At 39.5% G+C, this 22,273-nt stretch overlaps 1 protein-coding gene across 1 annotated transcript in view; it reads left to right on the plus strand.

The window, feature by feature from the left end:
• The window catches only part of CYBRD1 (cytochrome b reductase 1), a 34,891-nt gene extending 23,367 nt beyond the window's left edge, over positions 1 to 11,524 (plus strand). The window contains exons 3-4 of the mRNA XM_086358031.1: positions 7,031 to 7,185; positions 7,772 to 11,524. Coding sequence (XP_086214157.1) covers positions 7,031 to 7,185; positions 7,772 to 8,072 — 456 coding nt within the window. The 3' untranslated portion in view covers positions 8,073 to 11,524. The remainder of the gene's footprint in view (positions 1 to 7,030; positions 7,186 to 7,771) is intronic.
• Positions 11,525 to 22,273: the final 10,749 nt, after the last annotated feature.

Raw genomic sequence — 22,273 nt, forward strand, 5'->3', positions numbered from 1 at the left:
CCCATGGACTATAGCCTGCCAGGCTTCTCTGTCCATGGGATTCTCCAGGCAAGAATACTGGAGTGGGTTGCCATTTCCTTCTCCGGAGGATCTTCCTGACCCTGGGATTGAACCCAGCATCTCTTGCATCTCCTATATGTTCTTCAATGTAAAAAAATACTGAAGAATAATGTGTATGGTAAAGTGTCATTTGAGAAGGGGGGAGGAAAGAAAGGGAAAAAAGCATTTATGTGTAGATGGGTAAAGAAAGTTATGGGAGAATATACCAGAATACCATTGTGGGGTTGTTGGGGAATTATTTGTTCTGGGGGAGGGTATTAAATTTTTAAATGCGTCTTGTTTTTCTTGCTTGAACTTGTGGCTCTTTTGTCTTAAAATATAAGTAAATCACATGTCACAAAAGATCATATATACACAATTTTTAAAACTAAATAAGCAAACAGTGTTCCCTCAAATCAGGTTGTGAATATTCATGTCATGTGTGGTAACTTCTGGTTGGTTGTTTGGAGACCAGATGAACCATTTCCTTCCTATTCCTTTTCTGGGAAAGATGACTACATTCCAACTTTATTCGGTTATTGCATCCAAGCTGTTTTTAAGTTACTTGCATTGCTTCCCTGAAGAAGTGACAGAAGAGATCACCCAGATGTTCTCAGGAAGAAATTAAACGAAAGAATATTTCCTATCCCCATGGAAAGAAACCAATTCTAAGTTTGCTTTCTTTGCTTTTGATAGGAGCTAAGCCTCTTTCTTAGGCTTCCCTGGTGGCTCAGACGGTAAAGCGTCTGCTTGCAATGTAGGAGACCTGGGTTCGATTCCTGGGGTTGGGAAGACCCCCTGGAGAAGGAAATGGCAGCCCACTCCAGTACTCTTGCCTGGAAAATCCCATGGACGGAGGAGTCTGGTAGGCTACAGTCCATGGGGTTGCAAAGAGCCTGACACGACTTCACTTTCACTTTCAAGCCTCTTTCTTGTTAAGATTTACAAAGATTCCTCCCTATTCTTAGTTGTAAAAATTCATGAACCACGAAAACATGCTTTGACAGAGATGTGCCTCTGTCAGATTAAGTTAGAAGTAAAAAGGGGAACCATTTTCTCCGTGAATCAGGACGAACTCTCCGTAAGTGGAGGTTCTCGGAGCTGCCGCTTGTAGGTGGAGAACAGGAAGTCCCCCCCTCTTGGAGCAGCTATAGCAGCCTGCTTGCTGCTCACTTGCACAGCCGCCAACTGTTGTGCACTTCAATTGCAAAGTATAATTGTGTGCAGGCCATTCATCCACGTTTGTGAGGTCTGTTTGCATTCTTCCCAAGACCAACTCAGTAAACAAACCTACCACAGAGTATGAAGAGCATGGAAGAGATTGTCAAGAGATTACCTTAGTGATCTTGAACTTTGGTTTAACCACTTTATAAAGTCAAGATTTACCGGCCAAATGAAGCCAGGGTCCAGGCTGTTTCAATAAATGAAAAGAAGCAAGAAAGGGGGCTAGCAACAAAGCAATACAACCAAAACAAGCTGAAAGTCTTCACGCTTCCTGTGTTTGTCTATGAATTGCAAAGCATTTCAAATTGTAGGCTCTTTTTTTCTACTTGTGACATCTAGCCTATGGGGGATTTAAAAAAAAAAAAAAAACAAGCCAGTGTGTGTGTGTGTATGTAGAAGTTATGAATCATAATAAAATTAACTCTCATAATTCCACTATCCACCTTAATTTACAAAACATAGAACCCCTCTCCCCCTCAACTTGATCCCACATTTTTCTACCTATCCTAACTCCTGCAGGTAACCGTTTTCCAGAACCTTTTTCTCATTCCTGTTTTTCTTTGTAATTTTACCACATGCTGTAAATTCTCAAACAATATGTTGTTTACTTTGTATTTTTTATTTTTTTAAGAAACAGTATCATTAAGTATTTGATTACAATTTTTTTCATTCTATCGATTCAACTATACTGACTCCTCTAGCTGTAGTTTAATCATTTCTACTTTTGTATTCTGCTGCATAAATAGGCCACACATTTACTTATCTATTCTCCTGCTATTACACTTTTAGATGATTTTGAGTTGTATTCTGTTTCTGACAATGCTGAATTGATCATTCACATACACATCTCTTGGCCCTCATATGCAAAGGTTTCTCTGGCGGTATTCTTACAATAACAGTTGTATGCTCAGTCTAAAATAGTGTCAACTTGTTTTCCAAAGTGTTTCCAATTATGTTGCTGTCAGCAGCAAATAAGAGTTCACATATGGCACATTGTTGCCAACATGCATCCTCTTCTCACTTTTTAAGTATTGCCAAAGTGGTGGGTATAAAATGATGTCTTGTGATTTTCTTGTTTATTTCACTGGTTACTCAGGGTTCACCTCTAAAAAAAGATACCTGTTTGTGTCTTTTGTGCATTTAAACAATGAGTTTGTTTTCCTTTTTCTTAAAGGTTTGTAGGTATTCTGTGTCAGATTCCTGTTCATTTATATGTATTATATATATCTTCAAGCATTGAGGCTTGTATTTTCTCTTAGCATTTTTTGATGAATAGAAATTCTTAATTTTAGTGAAGCAAATTAATCATCTTTTCCTTTAGGTTATCATTTTTTGTTTTGTTTTGATGACTTGTTTATGAAATCCTTCTGTACCGTGAGGTCAAAACAAACCAGTTCTCAGGTTCTACTCCAGACCTCCTAAATCAAAAACTCAACGATGGAGGGTGGGGGAGGGGGAAGGTGGGTGGGCCCTGCAATATGTGCTTTCATGGTCCCTGCAAGTGACTCAGATACACACTAATATTTGAGAACAGTTGGTCGAAGAGAAAAACCTGTGAATAGCCAAGAGGTTACATTACAATAATATTATTGGAAATATTAATTTCTTTTATGTTTTCTATTAAAAGAGTATTAAAGTTTTGTCTTTGATATGAAGTATACTTAATTCATCTAGAATTGTTAGTTCATGATGAGATATTGTTATCTAACTTCATTTTTTCTCCAGATTGATAAGCTCTTTCCCCAGCACCATTTATTGAATTGTCCCTGTCTTTGCCATTTATCTGCACTGCCAGTTTTGTCTCTTTTTCTCTGCATCCAAGCCAGTGGAATTGAAGAGTATAGAAGTATTAAAGTATATTTTTGTTGTCATTTAGTCATTCAGTTGTGTGCAACTCTTTTGCAACCCTATGGACTGTAGTCCATGGGATTTTCCAGGTAAGAATACTGGCGTGGATTTCCATTTCCTTCTCCAGGGATCTTCCTGACCCAGGCATCAAACTCACATCTCCTGCACTGGCAGGCAGATTCTTTACAACTGAGCCACCAGGGAAGCTGTTGAAGTACACAGAAGTATATAGAAGTATTTACAGGGTATAAAATAGAGGTAGAGATAAGAATCTTTGAACTGTTCTTTTTTTGAAGAGGATACTTCTAATATTTCACTATTCAGTACAGATGCTTCACATTTTCTCTTATTCCAGTTTGTGAATTGGTTTTGTTTTTCTTTTGAAATCATGAAAGTGAAAATCGCTCAGTCACGTCTGAGTCTTAGTGACCCCATGGACTATACAGTCTATGGAATTCTCCAGGCCAGAATGCTGGAGTGGGTAGCGCTTCCCTTCTCCAGGGGATCTTCCCAACCCAGGGATTGAACCCAGGTCTCCCACATTGCAGGCAGATTCTTTACCATCTGAGCCACCAGGGAAGACCTGAAATCATGAATGAATGTAGAATTTTATTGGATGTTTTTTGTGTATGTTGAGATGTGACTTCGGTTTTTCCTCTTTAATCTGTTAACGTAGTCAGTTACATCAATGGATATTCTAATATTAAACTTGGGTAAATTGAAAACATTTTTAATTGTTTCAAGATTCTCTTTTGCTCTCTGAAATATTCAGATTCTTATCTCTTATTGTTTTATCTGCGTACTAACTAGGCTTCTCAGAAATGCCACATCACAACTTTATAACTTTTGTTTAACAGGAGAAAATGTGGTCCCTGACTTTTTCCTTGCTTACATCCAAATATCTGGTAGTATTTATGAACACAGGACTTGGAATCCGGAAGACCTCAGTTTGAATCAGTTTCATTCATTTGTAATTTGTGACCTTTGGACTTGTTATTGAACTTTTCTGGGCTTAGTTTGCTCAGTAAGACTTTCATACATCCTTCACAACATCATAGGAACCACGGACAAATAATGCATCGAAAGGCTCAGCCTAGGGCTTAGCGTACTAGAATGACACAAGTCAACTGTTGTTATTAAAACTGGAAGTCTTGTGGTAGGCTCCTTTACAACCTGAAGATGACCTTTTTCATTTCAGCTATAGATCATTAACACCTTCATGGTTCAGAATATCATTTTATGTCATTGAAATTTTATTCACGATTTATCCATGGAAATATATTTTTTCCATATTCCTATTCTCCTGCCTCTTCTGAGATTCCTAAGATTCTTATTGTTTTGAATGATTCTTACTGTTTTCTCTTATTTCTTTCAGAATTTATCTTGTGTGTCTCTTATAATCCCGTAAAGCTCAATGATATAAGTAGATGGGACATCAGAAATTTGCTTACAGGACCCCATTTAACTCTGTTGAAAAATACTTATCCATTTTTCAACAGAATTAAATACCAATTATGCATTGTATACCTGTCTAGCTTGTGGGGGATACATTGTTCCACAAGACAAGCATGGGCCCAAAGAGAAATGCTTAGAAAAAGGAAATAAAGAATGATTAATATAAACTATACATCTTTATGTTATAAATTTGCATAATTTGGAACACTTTTAATCAAAGATAAGCATCCTGTAATTTTTTTTCTTTTACTTTTAAAAATAAATTGATGTTGAAAAAAATGTTTTCATAGCAAAAGTAAGACTTAGAGTGCAATCACCCTGGAGTCCTGTAAGTCCGATGTTCCATCTACTTAGATCATTGAGCTTTATGGGATTATAAGAGACATACAAGATAAATCCTGAAAGAAATAAGAGAAAACATTAAGAATTATTTAAAACAATAAGAATCTTAGAAATTTCAGAAGAGGCAGGAGAATAGGAATATGGAAAAAAAAATATTTCCATGGATTAGTCACAGAAAAGATAGTGTGACTTACTCATAGAAATATATTTGTCCTAAATCCTTGGCAGTCACTCACCTAAGCCCCATTTTTGTATAGAAAGTGCAACCTGTACATTAGGATGCTTGCCCTTTGATATTAATACTAAAAGAATCAATCACTAAAGAGCACTGAAGGAGGATTAGGAACACTCTGAACCACCAAGGAGGACTCTCTGAACCCTTTCTAATATATTCAGGCATTTGTGACGTTAATGAAAAATAAAGTATGCAAACCAGCCTATAAAATGCATTTTCAGTTACTTTGCATTCATTACTATTGCCTTTATGCTGATTTCTAAATGTGTTTTAGGGCTTCAAACCCCTTCTGTTTTCATTCTTCTCTATCCCCCTTTGATCTCAATCAGGAAAAATGAACAGTGATGCTAGTGTTTCTTCTCATTCTCCTCTCTTCTCATAGTTGTTTTGTTAGGGTGGTAGATCCCAAAGAGATAGCTGAAAAAAAAATACCCCTCTAAACTCAGTGGTCATTAAGTCATCTTTATTTTCTGGAGGCGAAGTGATTCCTTAATGGGCAGGAGTGTGGGACAATAAAACAAATGTGAAAGCATTAACAGACTTCAGTTTCTGTAAGAATCTTACTGTCTTCACTGCAGAGAAGTATCCCAGTAAGGATTTAATTATTGAGGAGATGGAGAGAATTTTCTGCAGAATTCATTTCTTCCTCATAAAAAAAAAAAAACAAAAATTGTCATGTTTTTTCCACATAGCTTTCTTTAGGTTGTACTGACAAAATGTGTCCTATTGTACTTAGATTTAGTGACTTAAAAGTCTTTTACTTCCCTTCCTACTTGGCAATCTTACGGAAACTGATAAGAACAATTAAGTATCAGAATGTCCATTGTAGCCTTATTAATGGCTGCAAAAACCTGGAAATAGAAATGTCCAGTAACAGGGAACTGAATAATTTGTTAGTCTTAAAATATTAGCCATTAGAAAGAATAAACTAGATTAACATGAGTTAATACGAAAAGATCTCCAAGATATACTGTTAAGAGAAAAAAGCAAAAAAAAAAAAAAAAGAAAAAAGCAATATGCAGAACAAATATGTACAATAAAACCCCACTTACATTTTTAAAAACTCCCTCTTTCTCTCTCTAAAAAAATTTTTATTGAAATATAATTGATTTACATGTTGTGTTAGTTTCAGGTATACAGCAAGATGATTCAGTTATATGTAAATATATATGTGTGTGTATACACACACACACACACACACACACACACACATGTACTGTGCTGTGCTAAGTACTTCAGTTGTCTCCAACTCTCTGCGACCCTATGGACTATAGCCCGCCAGGCTCCTTTGTCCATGGGATTCTCCAGGCAAGAATACTTGGAGTGGGTTGCCATGCCCTTCTCCAGGGGATCTTCCTGACTCAGGGATCGAACCCACATCCCTTACATCTCCTGTATTGGCAAGCGGGTTTTTTACCACTAGCGCCACCTGGGGAGACCGTGTGCGCGCGCCACACACACACACACACACTCTTTTTTAGATTCTTTCCATTTTAGGTTATTACAGGATATTGACTATAATTCCCTGTGCTATACAATAGGCCTTTTTGGTTATCTATCTTATGTATAGTAGGGAGTATGTTTTAATCCCATCCTCTTAATTTATTCCTCCCCACCCTTTAAACTTTGGTAACCATAAGTTCATTTTCTATGTCTAACTCACTTTCTCTTTAAACACACACACACATATGCTTGTTTGGTCATAGAAATTTTATGAAAAGATGCTTGAGAAAGTCATAGTAGGTGTCAGTTTTGAGTGGAACTAGAATGGGGAAACTTGGTTCTAAATGAAATGTTTTCTCGTGCACATATTGCTTCTCTAACAATAATTTTAAAACAGTTAAAACTTACAATTAATTGATAACCTCTGAATTTTTTTATGTTTAGCTTCTCCTAGGTTTTTTTGTCTTTCTGCTTCCTTGGGCTCCACTTTCTCTCCGAGCACTTCTCATGCCCATACACGTCTATTCCGGACTTTTCATCTTTGGAACAGTGATTGCAACTGTACTTATGGGATTGACTGAGAAACTGATTTTTGCCCTGTAAGTTTCATAGTTTTCCTAACTGCAATTCTTCAGCTACAAAATATTACATACTTGCTCATTGGACAAATATAAATGTGACAAAATTTTTTAAATGGTGAAAATAAAAAATTTAAATATTTATTTTAAAAAATGTGTTATACATGTAATATAGCATTAATAATGCTTGAAAGAAAAACCAAGCAGTCCAACAAATTGTACCACTCTTACAAAGCAACCTTTGAAGTTATACATGCCCTTTCAATTGATATACATGTTTTATGATATACATGATATACAATTTGATATACATGTTTTATGTTAACTAATTATGATATACCTATTTTTGTATCATCCTTTTTTTGATTTTAAGTGGTACAGATGTTTTAGATGCTATATTATTTTCATACTTTATGAAATTTTTAACAGTTTTGTACTAATCCACTGAGTGAATTATATGAATTTCTTAATATCAAGCTTTAAGGGAATTTATGTTGAATTTACACACACTGTACCAGTGTGCCCTTTGAGCAAATAATTCAAGACTGTTTAGCATGTTGCTGTATCACCCTGTTTGTAACTGGACATACTCTCTCTTTTTCTATAGGAAAAATCCTTCATACAGTTCATTGCCACCAGAAGGTATTTTCACAAACACCCTTGGCCTTCTGATTCTGGTGTTTGGGGCTCTCATTTTTTGGATAGTCACCAGACCACAATGGAAACGTCCTAAAGAACCAAATTCTGTCCTTCTTCAGCCAAACGGAGGTGCTCCAGAGGGAGTGGAAAGTTCCATGGCAATGAACTTTGGCAACGTGGACAAATCAGATTCGGAGTTAAACAGTGAAGCAGCAGCAAGGAAAAGAAACATCACCCTTGATGAGGCTGGACAGAGATCCACCATGTAAAATGGGGTAGCAATGTAGCCATATAACTCCAGTGTAAAAAACTAGCTCTCCAGTTTAGCTTCTCCTACTTACCCGTGAGATGATTGAGGTCCACAGAGTCAATATTTATTCTAATCAAAAAATAGGATGTCTTGAAAGTGTTTATATTGATTGAGGCTTATAAACTTACCAAAATTGAGAGGGAGATGATCAGTGTAAATATTAATAACAGTAGATATAAATTGTGCTTATATTACCTTTTTCTCGTTGAGGACCAAAGCATTTAGCACAGTGCCTTGCATAGAACAAATGATCAAAATGTGTCTACAGTTGGTAAATCTGATAAACTGGCAGTTTCCCTGGCCTCTTATCATGTAGTCATTTTCTGTTTATTCTGGGAATCCAGTTATAAAGTTTTGGAATCAGATCATGACTATCTGGGACAGAGTTAATGCTCCACAGGTATCAGGACTAGAGCCCAGAAAAAAAATGTAGGAAAGGAACTGGCTCCCTTTTCCCTGTACCTGCCCTTTGCTCCCTCCCCGGCTGGTTTGTCCTTAGATTGGCCTTGGAGAGCAGGATTTATTTTAGGGCACTTTGGAGCAGTGACAAGACTGTAGGTAGCTGAAGGTCTCCTCTGGTCAGACCAGAAGTTTTTCCAAGTTGACTTAATCCCAAGGCTTCCTTGGGTTTGGTGTACTTTATGATCCAGATTCCAAACCTAATTATGATGAGAATATACCTGAATACATAAGCAGTATAAACTGCTCTACAAACCTTAAAGAACACTTTCTCCCAAGTTTCTGGTGTTTTTAAACATAGAACTTACTAAGTGCCAGTACTATCCTAAGCACTTTATAAATCTTAGCTCATTCAATCCCCAGATATAACTTTTGCAGTAGGCACCATTAAAATCTTCATTTTACAGATGAGATATCTGAGAGAGGTTAGTAGCCTGCCTGAAGGTCACACAGCTAATGAGTAGTGAAACTGAGACTCCAAAACTGGCATTTTGGCACCTCAGGTCAGTCCATGATTCACCATATTGTTGTCTTCATGCATGCATCCTAAGTTGCTCAGTCGTGTCTCTGCGACCCCAAGTCCCTGCCTGGCTTCTCTGTCCATGGGGTTCTCCAGACAAGAATCCTGGAGTGGGTTGCCATTTCTTTCTCCAGGGGATCTTCCCAACCCAGGGAGCAAACCCAGATCTTCTGCATTACAGGTGGATTCTTTACTCTCTGAGCCACTAGGGAAGCCCTTGCTAATTTACACCTGCTTTGACCCACCCTTGGATAAACCTCATTTGGTGGGATGCAGTAGAGTTTTTAAAATTTACCTTCTGGCTCCGTTTACAAGGCAGATTCCTCAAATAAACAAGGAAAAGGGCCTACCCTTACCTGGAGATTCACCATGGGCACCCTGCCACTGCCAACAAGCCATGGCTTACCTTGATGCTCCTTTGATCTTAAAATTGTGTCTTGGTAATAAAGAGAGGTTTAGGCAAGAACATCTATAGCTTTCAAAGTTCATCAATTATCAATTTGGTTCTTCAGAATCTTAGCTGCTAAACAGCTTTGGGTTTGGAGGTAGGAGAGATGAACTTCATGGTCTGCCCTTCCCAGGGAGCAAAAGCTAGGGTCCTTCCTGATTTGGATGGAATTCTCGGGGCTATCTTGTGTTTTGGGTTCTCAGTAGTGAATTAAGACTCAGAGATGATAGTTTTCATGCGTGAGATCTCTGTATAGACTCTAGCCTGGTAAAACCTAGAGTGGTGCCTATGCTGAAACAATGCATTTTTATCTGAGGGTTAATTTTTGGTTTCCCTGCAATTTTAAACTGTTTCTACCAAATAAACTTAACGTTTTTGGTGTTTAGCTAATTTCCTTTTAGGGTAACTGGTTATTATGCCCATAGACTGAGTACGAGCTACTCTTCATCACATCCCTGAAATTTGATGATAATCATTCGAGTCACTCGCCAAAACACTGTTGTCTTCTTCATTCTGTTTCCAAAATTTTGGCAATAGTCATAGGGATCCCCAGTGCCCAGCCCAGTGCCTGGCATATATGTATGCAATATGCATATAAATTCAGTAGAAGTAGAGCCTGCTGCAATTTGGGTCCTAAGTGGAAGGAGGAATTGAATTGTCACACAGAAACATATTTTGGTAAATGGATGTTTCATTACATAGAGGTGCACAAAATTCCAGGTATTTTGGGGGGCAAGGGGTTAATGACCACCCCAAGAATTGAAGCTGCCATTCCATTTCATACAGTTCAGGAAAGAGGATATCAATGAAAAGTTAATTATGGGTTTGGCACTAGGCTGTGCTGCCCCATTGAGAAGTATTGGAGCACTCCTCATCTTAGCCCTTTATTTTATCCCTCTTGTGGGTTAATGTGAGGTTCATCTTACAGATATTATAAGAACTTCTTTTCTTTCTTTCTCAACCTTTGTGAAAACAATGCATAGTAAAATATATCTAGAAACCTTTCTGTTTGAGATTCTCTTAATGGACCTTTTATTCTAATGATAATTATACCTTTATCTTTCAAAAGCTGGTATTTCCTACCTAAAGCATCTCCCCCCAAAATATCTCATTAAAAAGTCCACAAAAAGAACACGGGAGAAGAAAGCCTTAGGTGTCAATTCCAAAACAGTGATTGAAATCTTCCCAAATAATTATAGCTTATATCATCTACAGAGATAGTCTGGCTTGCCTTACCCCATAATATAATTTCAGGAAAAAAAGCTAAATTTTAACACGCATCTAAATCAACACTAAAGCCTTTTGTCTCGAAGGGTTTATTGAGAAACTCAGATGATTATACTTTTTAAATTAATGTTATCAAAACTGTACAAATTCCTGTGCTCATTGTGTCAAACTGAATCCACCCTCCAAAGTACCTTCCTCCCTTTCTTCTCCTGGTTTCATTTAAGCTGTGCGGGTTAGAAACAGTATCTCAGACCTTATGATCAAATGACAAAGGAGATAATCGCGCTTTTTCAGGAATACTGACAAGTGATTTTTGTTTCTAAAGGACAAAATAAAGAGGATGTCTTGCTTTTAATTAGGCTCTTTCCCTGCTGAGTTGGAAATTCCAGTGCAAAACTGATAGACCGCAACTGCCAAATTTGAAAGCCTGAAGTAAAGCTTTTTGCTAATTTTATTGCAGCAAGATGGAATTTTTATCTTTGTATGTCCTTTTTTAGATAACTGACAGAAAACTGTAACTGCTATGTCTTCGAGCTACACATAGGAAAGTATAGAAGAATGAAAACTTCTTTATCCTCTACAAAGTACCTGAAAACTTTAAGTGTGAAAGATTCCTCTGTTTAAAATCTACCTTTTTAATCTCAATACATTTATGCAAAAATGTTAAATAGCTTGAATATTTTGTAATTTTGTAGAAAAAATATGCATCTATTTTTTTCTTGTTTTTATATAGTAATAAAAGTTATTTTGGAAGCTATTTGTGTATATTATTTGTGTTGTAGACATTGTTCTGAAAGTCTCTTTCCCAGGTTTTTTTTTGTTAGTTTTTCAGTGGGGAAGAATTTTTTTAAGTTTTGTGGAATGGAATATCAGTAAACAAGGATGTAACAGCTATTAGCGATTTCAGGCCTCCAAGTGTGAATGAAGTCTCCCAAGGGGGAAAACAATACCTGCAATCCAGCACAAGCCACCATGCCCCCTATGGTGATTGCCAAGGAGCTGGGTGGGAGTGAGGGGAGGAGGGCAGTGAGAAGTCAAAAAACAGATACAGATGCTGGCCCAGATAGCTGAGATGCATATGAAAGGAATGACTTCAAAAATCCCAGACTCTTGCTTCTTCCCATACATAGAAGAATGATAAACTCCTTACCTTGCTATCTGGTTTTCCTTCCTTAACAATAATCTTTGATGTTCAAGCGCCTGCCCCCTTTGTTACAAACTTGGGTGTAGCCTGACTCCCTCCTCCTTGGAGCAGTCCCTCAGGTCTACCTGAGATCCTGTCTCCTAGACTTGAAGTCCTAAGATTCTCCCACCGAATAAAACACTCTCTGCTTTCAGGTTGTAAACTACTTTTTTAGTCGACAGTTTGTTTATTATTGAAAATGCTGTCAGATTTCTCCAAAGCGTGTACTCTGAGTACCGTACCTTTATATTGCCAGAAGGATCAGAGACTGTTTCAAAACTGTCATGGTTTTTCCTCCATATAGGATCTAAGCTGGCACCATACTGTATAGTATAGAAGGGAACCAAAATTAAGCAATCAAAGCAGATGCAGTGTAAGTTAGAATAAGACTTCCTTTGGTGGTCCAGTGGCTAAGACTCCACGCTCCCAACGTGGAGAGAGGTGCCTGGGTTTAATCCTTGATCAGGGAACTAGATCTCACATTTCACAACTACAGATCCCGCTTACCCCTCCTAAGACCCCTGGCTCAGTCAAATAAATATTAAAAAAATAATAATAAAACTGCTAGTTATTACAGAACTCTGTATTTATAGTAAATTATTCTCAAGAAGGGGGCTTCCCTGGTGGCTCAGAGGTTAAAGCGTCTGACTGCAATGCAGGAGACCTGGGTTCAATCCCTGGGTTGAGAAGATCCCCTGAAGAAGGAAATGGCAACCCACTCCAGTACTCTTGCCTGAAGAATCCCATGGAAGGAGGAACCTGGTGGGCTGCGGAGGTGCCTGGTGGGCTACAGTCCATGGGGTCGCAAAGAATTGGACACGACTGAGAGACTTCACTCACTCACTCATTCTCAAGAAAGCCTTCCCAGGTGGCGCTAGTGATAGAGAACCTGCCTCCCAATACAGGAGACACAAGAGACACAGGTTTGATCCCTGGGTTGGGAAGATTCCCTGGAGGAGGAAATGGCAATCTACTCCAGTATTCTTGCCCAGAGGATCCCATGAACAGAGGAGCCAGGTGGGCTATAATCCATGGGGTCACAAAGAGTTCGCACGTGACTGACCAGCTGAGCACACACACACAATCTTTGAGAAAACATAATTCATTATGGATGAATGGTTGGATTTTTATTTTTTCCACACAGAAAAAGATAATTAGCATCTGAGCAGTGTCAATATTCATTGAATCTTAATTTAATTGCTCATTTAGTCTTTTTCACCTACTTTTTGTCTCCTGGGAAATGTTAATGGTATTTTATGTTGCGTAGGTGTAATAACACTAATTGTGAATGTCCTATTATGCGATAGAGCCATGATATTGGGTAAATTGAATCTGTATAAGTTATATATTTTGTCACTGATTTATATTATCAATTTCAGGCATATCATATTTCATTTCAGATTGATCTTAATTGGCAAGTACTTTTGACATTTTTTAAAATATATGACTCAAGCACACGGTCATGTAATTTTATATATATTAGCTCATTCAGTTTAATTTCCAAGTGGTCTAGACATGTCACAGTGCCCACCATGCCCTGGCCCCTCCAGGCAGCTCCATTTTACTGACCACACACAACCTGCATTTCCTCTGTCACAATTAATTATACATATTATTATAAGTCCACAATATAATGTTTACAGTTTTGTTTTATATAATCATAAGTATTTTAAAGAAATGAAGATGTACTACATTCATGTTTCTTAGACCATATTTCAAATTAAAAATCTTATGAAAGAAAGAAAGAAATCACAAGTAGTTTTCCAGTGTTCATCATCCTCTCCTGAAGTCTAAGTTTCCACCAGGCATCCTCTACCTCATCCTGAAGAACTTCCTTTAGTAATTCTTTAGTGTGGGTCTGCTGATGATAAATTCTTGTTTTCATTTTTCTAAAAATAGTCTATATAATTTTCATTTTTGAAAGATATATTCCCTGGGTGTAGAATTCTGGGTTGATAGATTTTTCATTTTGACACTCTAAAGATGTTATTCTACTGTGTTTTTGCCTCAGTAACTTATGATGTTTAGACAGTAGTTAGGGGAGTTCCCTGGTGGTCCAGTGGTTAGGACTCGGCCCTCTTGCTGCTGGAGTTGGGTTTCAACCCTGGGAACTAAGATCCTGCACATTGCATAATAGAGAAAAAAAAAAAAAAAAGATAGTAGTCAGCAGTAGTCGTATTATTGTTTCCTTGTATGTAATGCGTTTTTTTGTTTCTGGCCATTTTCAAGATTTTCTCTTTATCTTTGGTTTTGGCAGTTTACTTATGATATACTCAAGTGTATGTTTTTTTAAAAAGTTGTACTTTAGGCTTACTGAACCTCTTGAATCTATAAATGTATGTCTTCTACCAAACTTGGAGCATTTTTAGCCATTGTGTCTCCAAATGTTTTTCTGCCTCATTCTCTCTTCTCTTTCTAGAACTCTATTTACAATGTGTTTGAGCTTTTGATATTGCTCCCAGGTCACTGAGGCTCTGTTCATTTTTTAAAATTATATATATTTTTAGTAAGTAAGAATTCAAGTCAGTGAATATTTCTGTATTTTATATTCCCTCTTCTTCTACTTAAAAAAAAAAGTGTAGTTTTGAAATAATACAGGCTCATAGGAAGTTGCAAAGATGGTACAGAGGTATCATGTACTTTTGACCCAGTGTGCCCCAATGATGATATCATGCATAAATATGTGTGCGTGCATGCATGCTAAGTCACTTCAGTCATGCCCAACTCTTTGCAACCCTATGGACTGCAGCCCACCAGGTTCCTCTGCCCATGAGATTCTCCAGGCAAGAAAACCTGAATGGGTTGCCATGCCCCCCTCCAGGGGATCTTCCCAACCCAGGGATCACACCCGGGTCTCCTGTGGCTCCTGCATTGCAGGCAGATTCTTTACCGCTGAGCCAGCAGGGAAGCCCTTGCATAAGTATAGTATAATATAAAACTGGCAATGGTGCAATGCGAGCTTATAGTTCTCTGCCACTTTATCATGTATAGATTCATGATACCACCACCACAATCAAGATCCAACTTTGTGCATTACCACAAAGTTCTCTCACAAAACTCTTATATTCAAATTTACTTCCTCTCCTCTACACCATTTATATTCTCTTCCCCCACCCACCAAATTTTATTATGGTTGTCTTAAGTATTTCCTCTACCTATTGAGAATCACATCAGATAGTATACAATTTTTGATTCAACCATCCAACCAAAGTTTAGAAGACTCAAGATTAGGAAGAAATTCATTGCATTTTCCATATATATTAATATTTGCTCTCTCCTTTGTTATTCCTTACTTTCCAATGTTCCAAGATTTCTTTCTTTTTAGGAAACACTCCATATCCATTCTTTTAGAGCAGGTCTTCTCACAACACATTCTCTTAGTTTTTATCTCAGAATGACTTTATTTCCTCTGCATTCTTGAAGGATATTCTCAGTGAATATTGAATTCTGGGTTCACTGTTTTTTCTTTCAGGACTTGGAGAATGTTACCCATTCCTTTCTGGCCTCTGTGGTTTCTGATGTGAAATCTGTGGTCATTTAAATAGTTTTCCCCTTAAATATGTAAGGTAACTTTCTTTCTTGCTGTTTTCAAGACCTTTCCTTTGTTTTTTGTTTTTGGGAATTTGGTTGTGATTTGTATGGGCATGGATTTCTGTGTCCATTCATTTCAAGCATGTTTCCATTTCTATCCCTGAGCATAGCTGCTTTATAATTTTTGTCTACTGATACCAATGTCTTGATCATTTTGAGATGAGTTCCCATTGATTGCCTTTTCTCTTGAATGTGGATTGCATTTGTATTTCTTAGTATGTCTACCAATTTTTATTGTATCCTAGACACTGTTAATGGTTGAAGAGACTCTGGATCATATTCCTCTAAAGCAGGGGTCCCCAAACTCGGGATCTAATGCCTAATGATCTGAGGTGGAGCTGATGTAATAATAACAGAAATAAAGTGCACAACAAAAGAAACATGCCTCAGTCATCCTGCAGCCACCCCCTCCCACTCCTCACTTCATGGAAAAATTGTCTTCCATGAAATTGGTCTCTGGTACCAGAGAGGTTGGGGACTGCTACTCTAAGAGTACTGACCTTTTGCTTTAGTAGGCAGTAAACTTGGTCAGACTGACAAGCAAGCAGCAGCTGAAGTTTCTGCTCAGTTCTTTTAGCATCTGCTCATGCATATATAATTCAAGGGCAGCCAAAGATGTGATTAGAGTTTCTGTGCGGAATTAAAACTCTTCCTTAGAGCCTCTCTTCTGCCTAGGATTCTCTCCATTCTTTCAAGCTGCTCTGGTCACTCTGAACTTTGTCCTTTGGTTCTTCAAGCAGATAAAGCCTAGAGTTTTCTATTGAATTTCAGCCTCCGTGCTTTATAGAGATCAGAGCCTCTCTTCAGCAGAAAAACTAAAAATGGAAACTTACCTAGTGCCAATCCCTTCTTCCAAATGTAGGCTGTACTCAAATTTCTGTCTGCTTTTCATTGCTTTCTAGTGTCTTCAGGTAGTTTAAAAAATTTTTTTCCCCAGAATTTTTAGCTGTTATCTGTGGAAGGGCTTGTCTAATAGAAGTTACTCCTCCGTTACTAGAAACCAGAACTTTGCAACACTTTTCATTGCTGTGCTGTGTGCTGTGTCTAGTTGCTCAGTCGTGTCCGACTCTTTGCGACCCCATGGACTGTAGCCTGCCAGGCTCCTCTGCCCATGGGGATTCTCCAGGCAAGAATACTGGAGTGGGTTGCCATGTCCTCCTCCATGGGATCTTCCTGACCCAGGGATTGAACCCAGGTCTCCCACATCGCAGGCAGATTCTTTACCATCTGAGCCACCAGGGAAGCCCAAGAATACTGGAATGGGTGGCCTATTCCTTCTCCATGGAATCTTCCCAATCCAGGAATCAAACCAGGGTCTCCTGCATTGCAGGCAGATTCTTTACCAGCTGAGCTACCAGGGAAGCCCTTTCATTGCTAGTGATATGAATTAGCATATCATTATAACATGCTTATATGATGTGAATCTACAAGGCAGAGTATATAATATGCAGTATTTTACTGATTTTGACCAGAAAGATCTTTTCTGTTTGTTTTCATGGAATAGCTGCAGAATGACTGCTTTGCGTTGGGAAAAGCTGATCAGAGGACAGCCTTATTCAAGGTGTCCTTACAACTTCTTGCCAAAACCAGACCTTGCTTATTATCCACTTAGATTTAATTCTCACTTAACTAAATGCTGCAGAAAACATACCTGTTTTAAATAGCCTGCAATTAAGGTGAGAGTTTGACCTTTGTTGTAAGGTAAGAACTGTAAGGGAATATTAAGGGATTGTGATCTCCACTTAAAAATGTCTGAGCATCTAGGTTTGTGTCACTGGGCAAAATAAATATTCTGAATCTGAGATCTTATTCCAACAGCTTGACACTTTGAGATGGGAATACAGACAAAACAAATACATGCAAGGACAGGTTACTTGAGGGGATACGCACCATGTGAAAGCAAAGGCGTTTTTTACTTGGATTCTGGAAGGAGTCTGCTACTGCTGCTACGTCGCTTCAGTTGTGTCCGACTCTGTGCAACCCCAGAGATGGCAGCCCATCAGGCTCCCCCGTCCCTGGGATTCTCCAGGCAAGAACACTGGAGTGGGTTGCCATTTCCTTCTCCAATGCATGAAAATGAAAAGTGAAAGTGAAGTCGCTCAGTCGTGTCCGACTCTTCTCGACCCCATGGACTGCAGCCCACCAGGCTCCTCCATCCATGGGATTCTCCAGGCAAGAGTACTGGAGTGGGGTGCCATTGCCTTCTCCGAGAAAGGAGTCTACTACTGACCAATTCAGTACTTTATTCCAAGTGAGCAACCCAACTTTTTATTTTTTAATTTTAAATTGATCTTTTCCCAGGTGATATCTTTAGCATGAGTTAATTTCCCCCTTTAGTACAGAAATAATATCTCTTTTTAGAATAAAAAGATTGTGAAGAGGAAGAGGGAAAAACAGATGGGAAAATCTTGTGAAGATAATACTGGTTACTAATTTATCAAGTACACACAGTACCTAAAGTCCTATTGTATAGCATAATAGTCTCTGCAACTCTATTCTGGTTTACAATACTACACTGATATGGCAGATTAACTGCTTTAAGTAGTGGTTCCTTTCTAAGCTTAGCACCAACCACCTCCCTGAAATAGCTTACAAGATGGTCAACATCTGGTAAAAGAGACCAAACATCACCCCACCTTCTGTGCCTTGCTAAATTCAGCATCTCCTATAAAACCTGAGTCAGGCATCACCCAGGGCAGCCCCACTCTGGCTCCTGCTCCTCCTATGCCCCTGCTCCCACCGCCCCTTGGTCTGGGTGGAGCATTTCCCCTCAGAGGGTTCACAGAACCCTGCTCTTGCCACAAGCCCAGCTTATCAAATCATACCTGTTGCTTTTAGCTCTCTAAAGAACCCCCCTGCAATGCGGAAGACCCCAGTTCAATCTCTGGGTTGGGAAGAGATCCTGGAGGAGGAAATGGCAACCCACTCCAGTATTCTTGCCTGGATAATTCCATGGACAAAGGAGCCTGGCAAGCTAAGTCCCCGGGGTCACAAAGAGTTAGACATGACTGAGCGACTTTCTATTTCTGCTTTATTGACTATGCCAAAGCCTTTGACTGTGTTGATCACAATAAACTGTGAAAAATTCTGAAGGAGATGGGAATACCAGACCACCTGATCTGCCTCTTGAGAGATTTGTATGCAGGTCAGGAAGCAACAGTTAGAACTGGACATGAAACAACAGACTGGTTCCAAATAGAAAAAGGAGTTCGTCAAGGCTGTATATTGTCACCCTGTTTATTTAACTTATATGCAGAGTACATCATGAGAAACGCTGGACTGGAAGAAACACAAGCTTGAATCAAGATTGCCGGGAGAAATATCAATAACCTCAGATATGCAGATGACACCACCCTTATGGCAGAAAGTGAAAAGGAACTCAAAAGCCTCTTGATGAAAGTGAAATTGGAGAGTGAAAAGTTGGCTTAAAGCTCAACATTCAGAAAACGAAGATCATGGCATCCGGTCCCACCACTTCATGGGAAATAAATGGGGAAACAGTGGAAACAGCGTCAGACTTTATTTTTCTGGGCTCCAAAATCACTGCAGATGGTGACTGCAGCCATGAAATTAAAAGACGCTTACTCCTTGGAAGGAAAGTTATGACCAACCTAGATAGCATATTCAAAAGCAGAGACATTACTTTGCCAACAAAGGTTCGTCTAGTCAAGGCTATGGTTTTTCCTGTGGTCATGTATGCATGTGAGAGTTGGACTGTGAATAAGGCTGAGCGCCGAAGAATTGATGCTTTTGAACTGTGGTGTTGGAGAAGACTCTTGAGAGTCCCTTGGACTGCAAGGAGATCCAACCAGTCCATTCTGAAGGAGATCAGCCCTGGGATTTCTTTGGAAGGAATGATGCTAAAGCTGAAACTTCAGTACTTTGGCCACCTGATGTGAAGAGTTGACTCATTGGAAAAGACTCTGATGCTGGGAGGTATTGGGGGCAGGAGGAGAAGGGGACGACAGAGGATGAGATGGCTGGATGGCATCACTGACTGGATGGACATGAGTCTCAGTGAACTCCGGGAGTTGGTGATGGACAGGGAGGCCTGGCATGCTGCGATTCATGGGGTCACAAAGAGTCGGACACGACTGAGCGACTGATCTGATCTGATCTGAGCGACTTTCACTTTTCCTGATCTCTTTAAGTGCTAGAGAGTTGGAATTTGCATCCCCCAGGCTTATGGTAGGGCCAAATAGATAGACAGATGTTTATGAAAGGTTAATCACAAAGATAGCAGATAGTGAGAGAGACAGCTGTTGGTGGGGAAGAGAAGCTGGCGTGGGAGCAGGACTGCTGAGAGTTGCTCCCCTCTGTGCCTGGACAGTGGGGGTTGTGGGGTTGCATTAAACCTCCCTTCCTGTTTTACTTGCTTTTTTTCCCCCCCATGTCCTGCCTTTCTTGTTTCTTAGTGACCTCTCATTTCATTTTTCTCTTATCAAAAGCCATTCTCACTAACTTGTGGCAAGATGGGGACAGAGAAGAGGGCACTTCAATCTGAAAGAAATTTCTCAGACCACTTAGAGACCTTGACATGTGCCCCTGGACCTTGGGGAGCACAAAGGAGTCTTGTCTTTGCAAATGTAGAGTGGAGAGATGAATTAGCCAGCTGCTCAAATGGTGGAAGTAAAGGAGAGGCTGGGCTAGGAGGCCTGCTGCTCCAGAAGCTGTTGGGCAAAAAAAAAAAAAAAATCTCCAGTCAGCCAGGCACTTCCTCTGTCCTTAGCCAGCACCTAGAAATCTGTTGGCGTCTACAGCGTTTACACCTTTTTTGGTAGCCCTCCCAGAGAAGACCCAAGATGATTCTCTCTGTGTGCCTCCTTGGGTCCACATCTCTTCTTACTGAGATGTGGACTTTCTTCCATGATTATTAATGTCATAAAGAGCAATCCTGGAGCCCAGGGAATAAATCTTTAATTACAGAACATTAGACTTTAGGCAGCTAGGAAAGAAGAGGAGAGAGGGCATGCTGAAAAAGGGCTCCCTTCACTTACCACAGAGGTATGACCCATAAGACCACCCTCTTGAGGGACAGGCAAATTTGGGTGGAGAGAATGCTGGATAAGTGAACAGTCTTGGACCTCACAATCTGCCCACGTCTATTCATGTTGGAGGGAGCCCAGCATGCTAATTTATATTGCAAATCTGGATAAGAGTGTACTTGTGTTTTGTCAGAAAGACAAAGAACACCTATAAAATTACCTTGTTGTTCAGTTATTAAATCATGTTCGACGCTGCAACCCCATGGACTACAGCACGCCAGGCTTCACCAGCTCCTGGAGTTTGCTAAAATTCATGTCCATAGAACCGGTGATACCATCCAAAAATTTCATCTCTGCCACCCTCTTCTCCTTTTGCCTTCAATCTTTCCCAGCATCAGGGTTTTTTCTAAGGAGTCAGTTCTTCACATTAGGTGGCCAAAGCATTGGAGCTTCAGCATCAGTCCTTACAATGAATATTCAGGACTGATGTCCTTTTGTTTTATCTCCTTGCAGTCCAAGGGACTCTCAAGAGTCTTCTCCAGCACCACCAGTCAAAAGCATCAATTCTTCGGCGCTTAGCTTTCTTTATGGTTCAACTCTCACATCTGTACATGACCACTAGAAAAACTCTAGCTTTGACTATACAGATCTTTGTCAGCAAAGTGATGTCTTTGCTTTTTAATATGCTGTCTAGGTTTGTCATAGCTTTCCTTTCAAGTCTGTTTATTCAGATCTTACTATAGGAGGGGAGTCAGCTACCATCATTTCCTCCTAGTCAGGACTCAAAGATGTATGAAAAGGGAGTGAAGTATATAGAGTAAAAGAAGGACATCTTATGACGGATTTGATTGGTGAGTGTGTCATTGGGGTGGATTTTTGGAAATGGGAGAGGCTTTCTGGTTGACTTTCAAGTAGATAGTGATTCACTCACTGGTCCATAACTGGGAGCTTTCCAGTCTGAGCGGGGTCATAGGTTTTCCTATTTCAACTAGAAAGGTATATGGTCCTCAGCTTCAGGATCAGACTCTTGAATAACAATTTCCTCCATTTGGTAAATATTAAGATTGAAATTTGGGCTTCTCTGGTAGCTCAGCTGGTAAATAATTAACCTGCAATGCAGAAGACCCTGATTTAATTCCTGGGTTGGGAAGAACTCCTAAAGAAGGGATAGGCTACCCAATCCAGTATTCTTGGGCTTCCCTGGTAGCTCAGATGGTAAAGACCCTGCCTTCTATGTGGGAGACCTGGGTTCAATCCCTAGGTCGGGAAGATCCCCTGGAGAAGGGCACGGCAACCCACTCCAGTATTCTTGCCTGGAGAATCCAATGGTCAGAGGAGCCTGGGGGCTACAGTCCATGGGGTCACAAAGAGTCAAACATGACTGAGCAACTGAACACAATGACAAAATGACAAGATTGAAATTTAGCCTGAAGCCTAGTCCAAATCAGTGTCTAATGTGTGCTTATAGCTATTTATATGAACCTATCACATTGAGGCTAAACTGAGACTTGTCGCCAATATCCTTCATGTAGAATAAAAGTGAAAGAAAGAAACATAAGCGTTGGATGAACATTGTGCTGGATTAGGTCTGAGATTCCCCTAATGTTAAGATTCTGAGGTGATGTCCCCGTTCTGTGGCTCAGGGACTGGAAGGACTTTGAAACTGGACTGAATCGACTCCAGGGGGCCAGCCCCCAGCTTAGCCCTGGCAACACAGGCGAGCTGATGTCCGGGGGCCACTGAATGG

This window comes from Bos grunniens, chromosome 2 (assembly GCF_055505025.1).
Source record: "Bos grunniens cultivar Pamir isolate PY7600 chromosome 2, Bosgru_T2T1.0, whole genome shotgun sequence".
Lineage (NCBI taxonomy): Eukaryota > Metazoa > Chordata > Mammalia > Artiodactyla > Bovidae > Bos > Bos grunniens.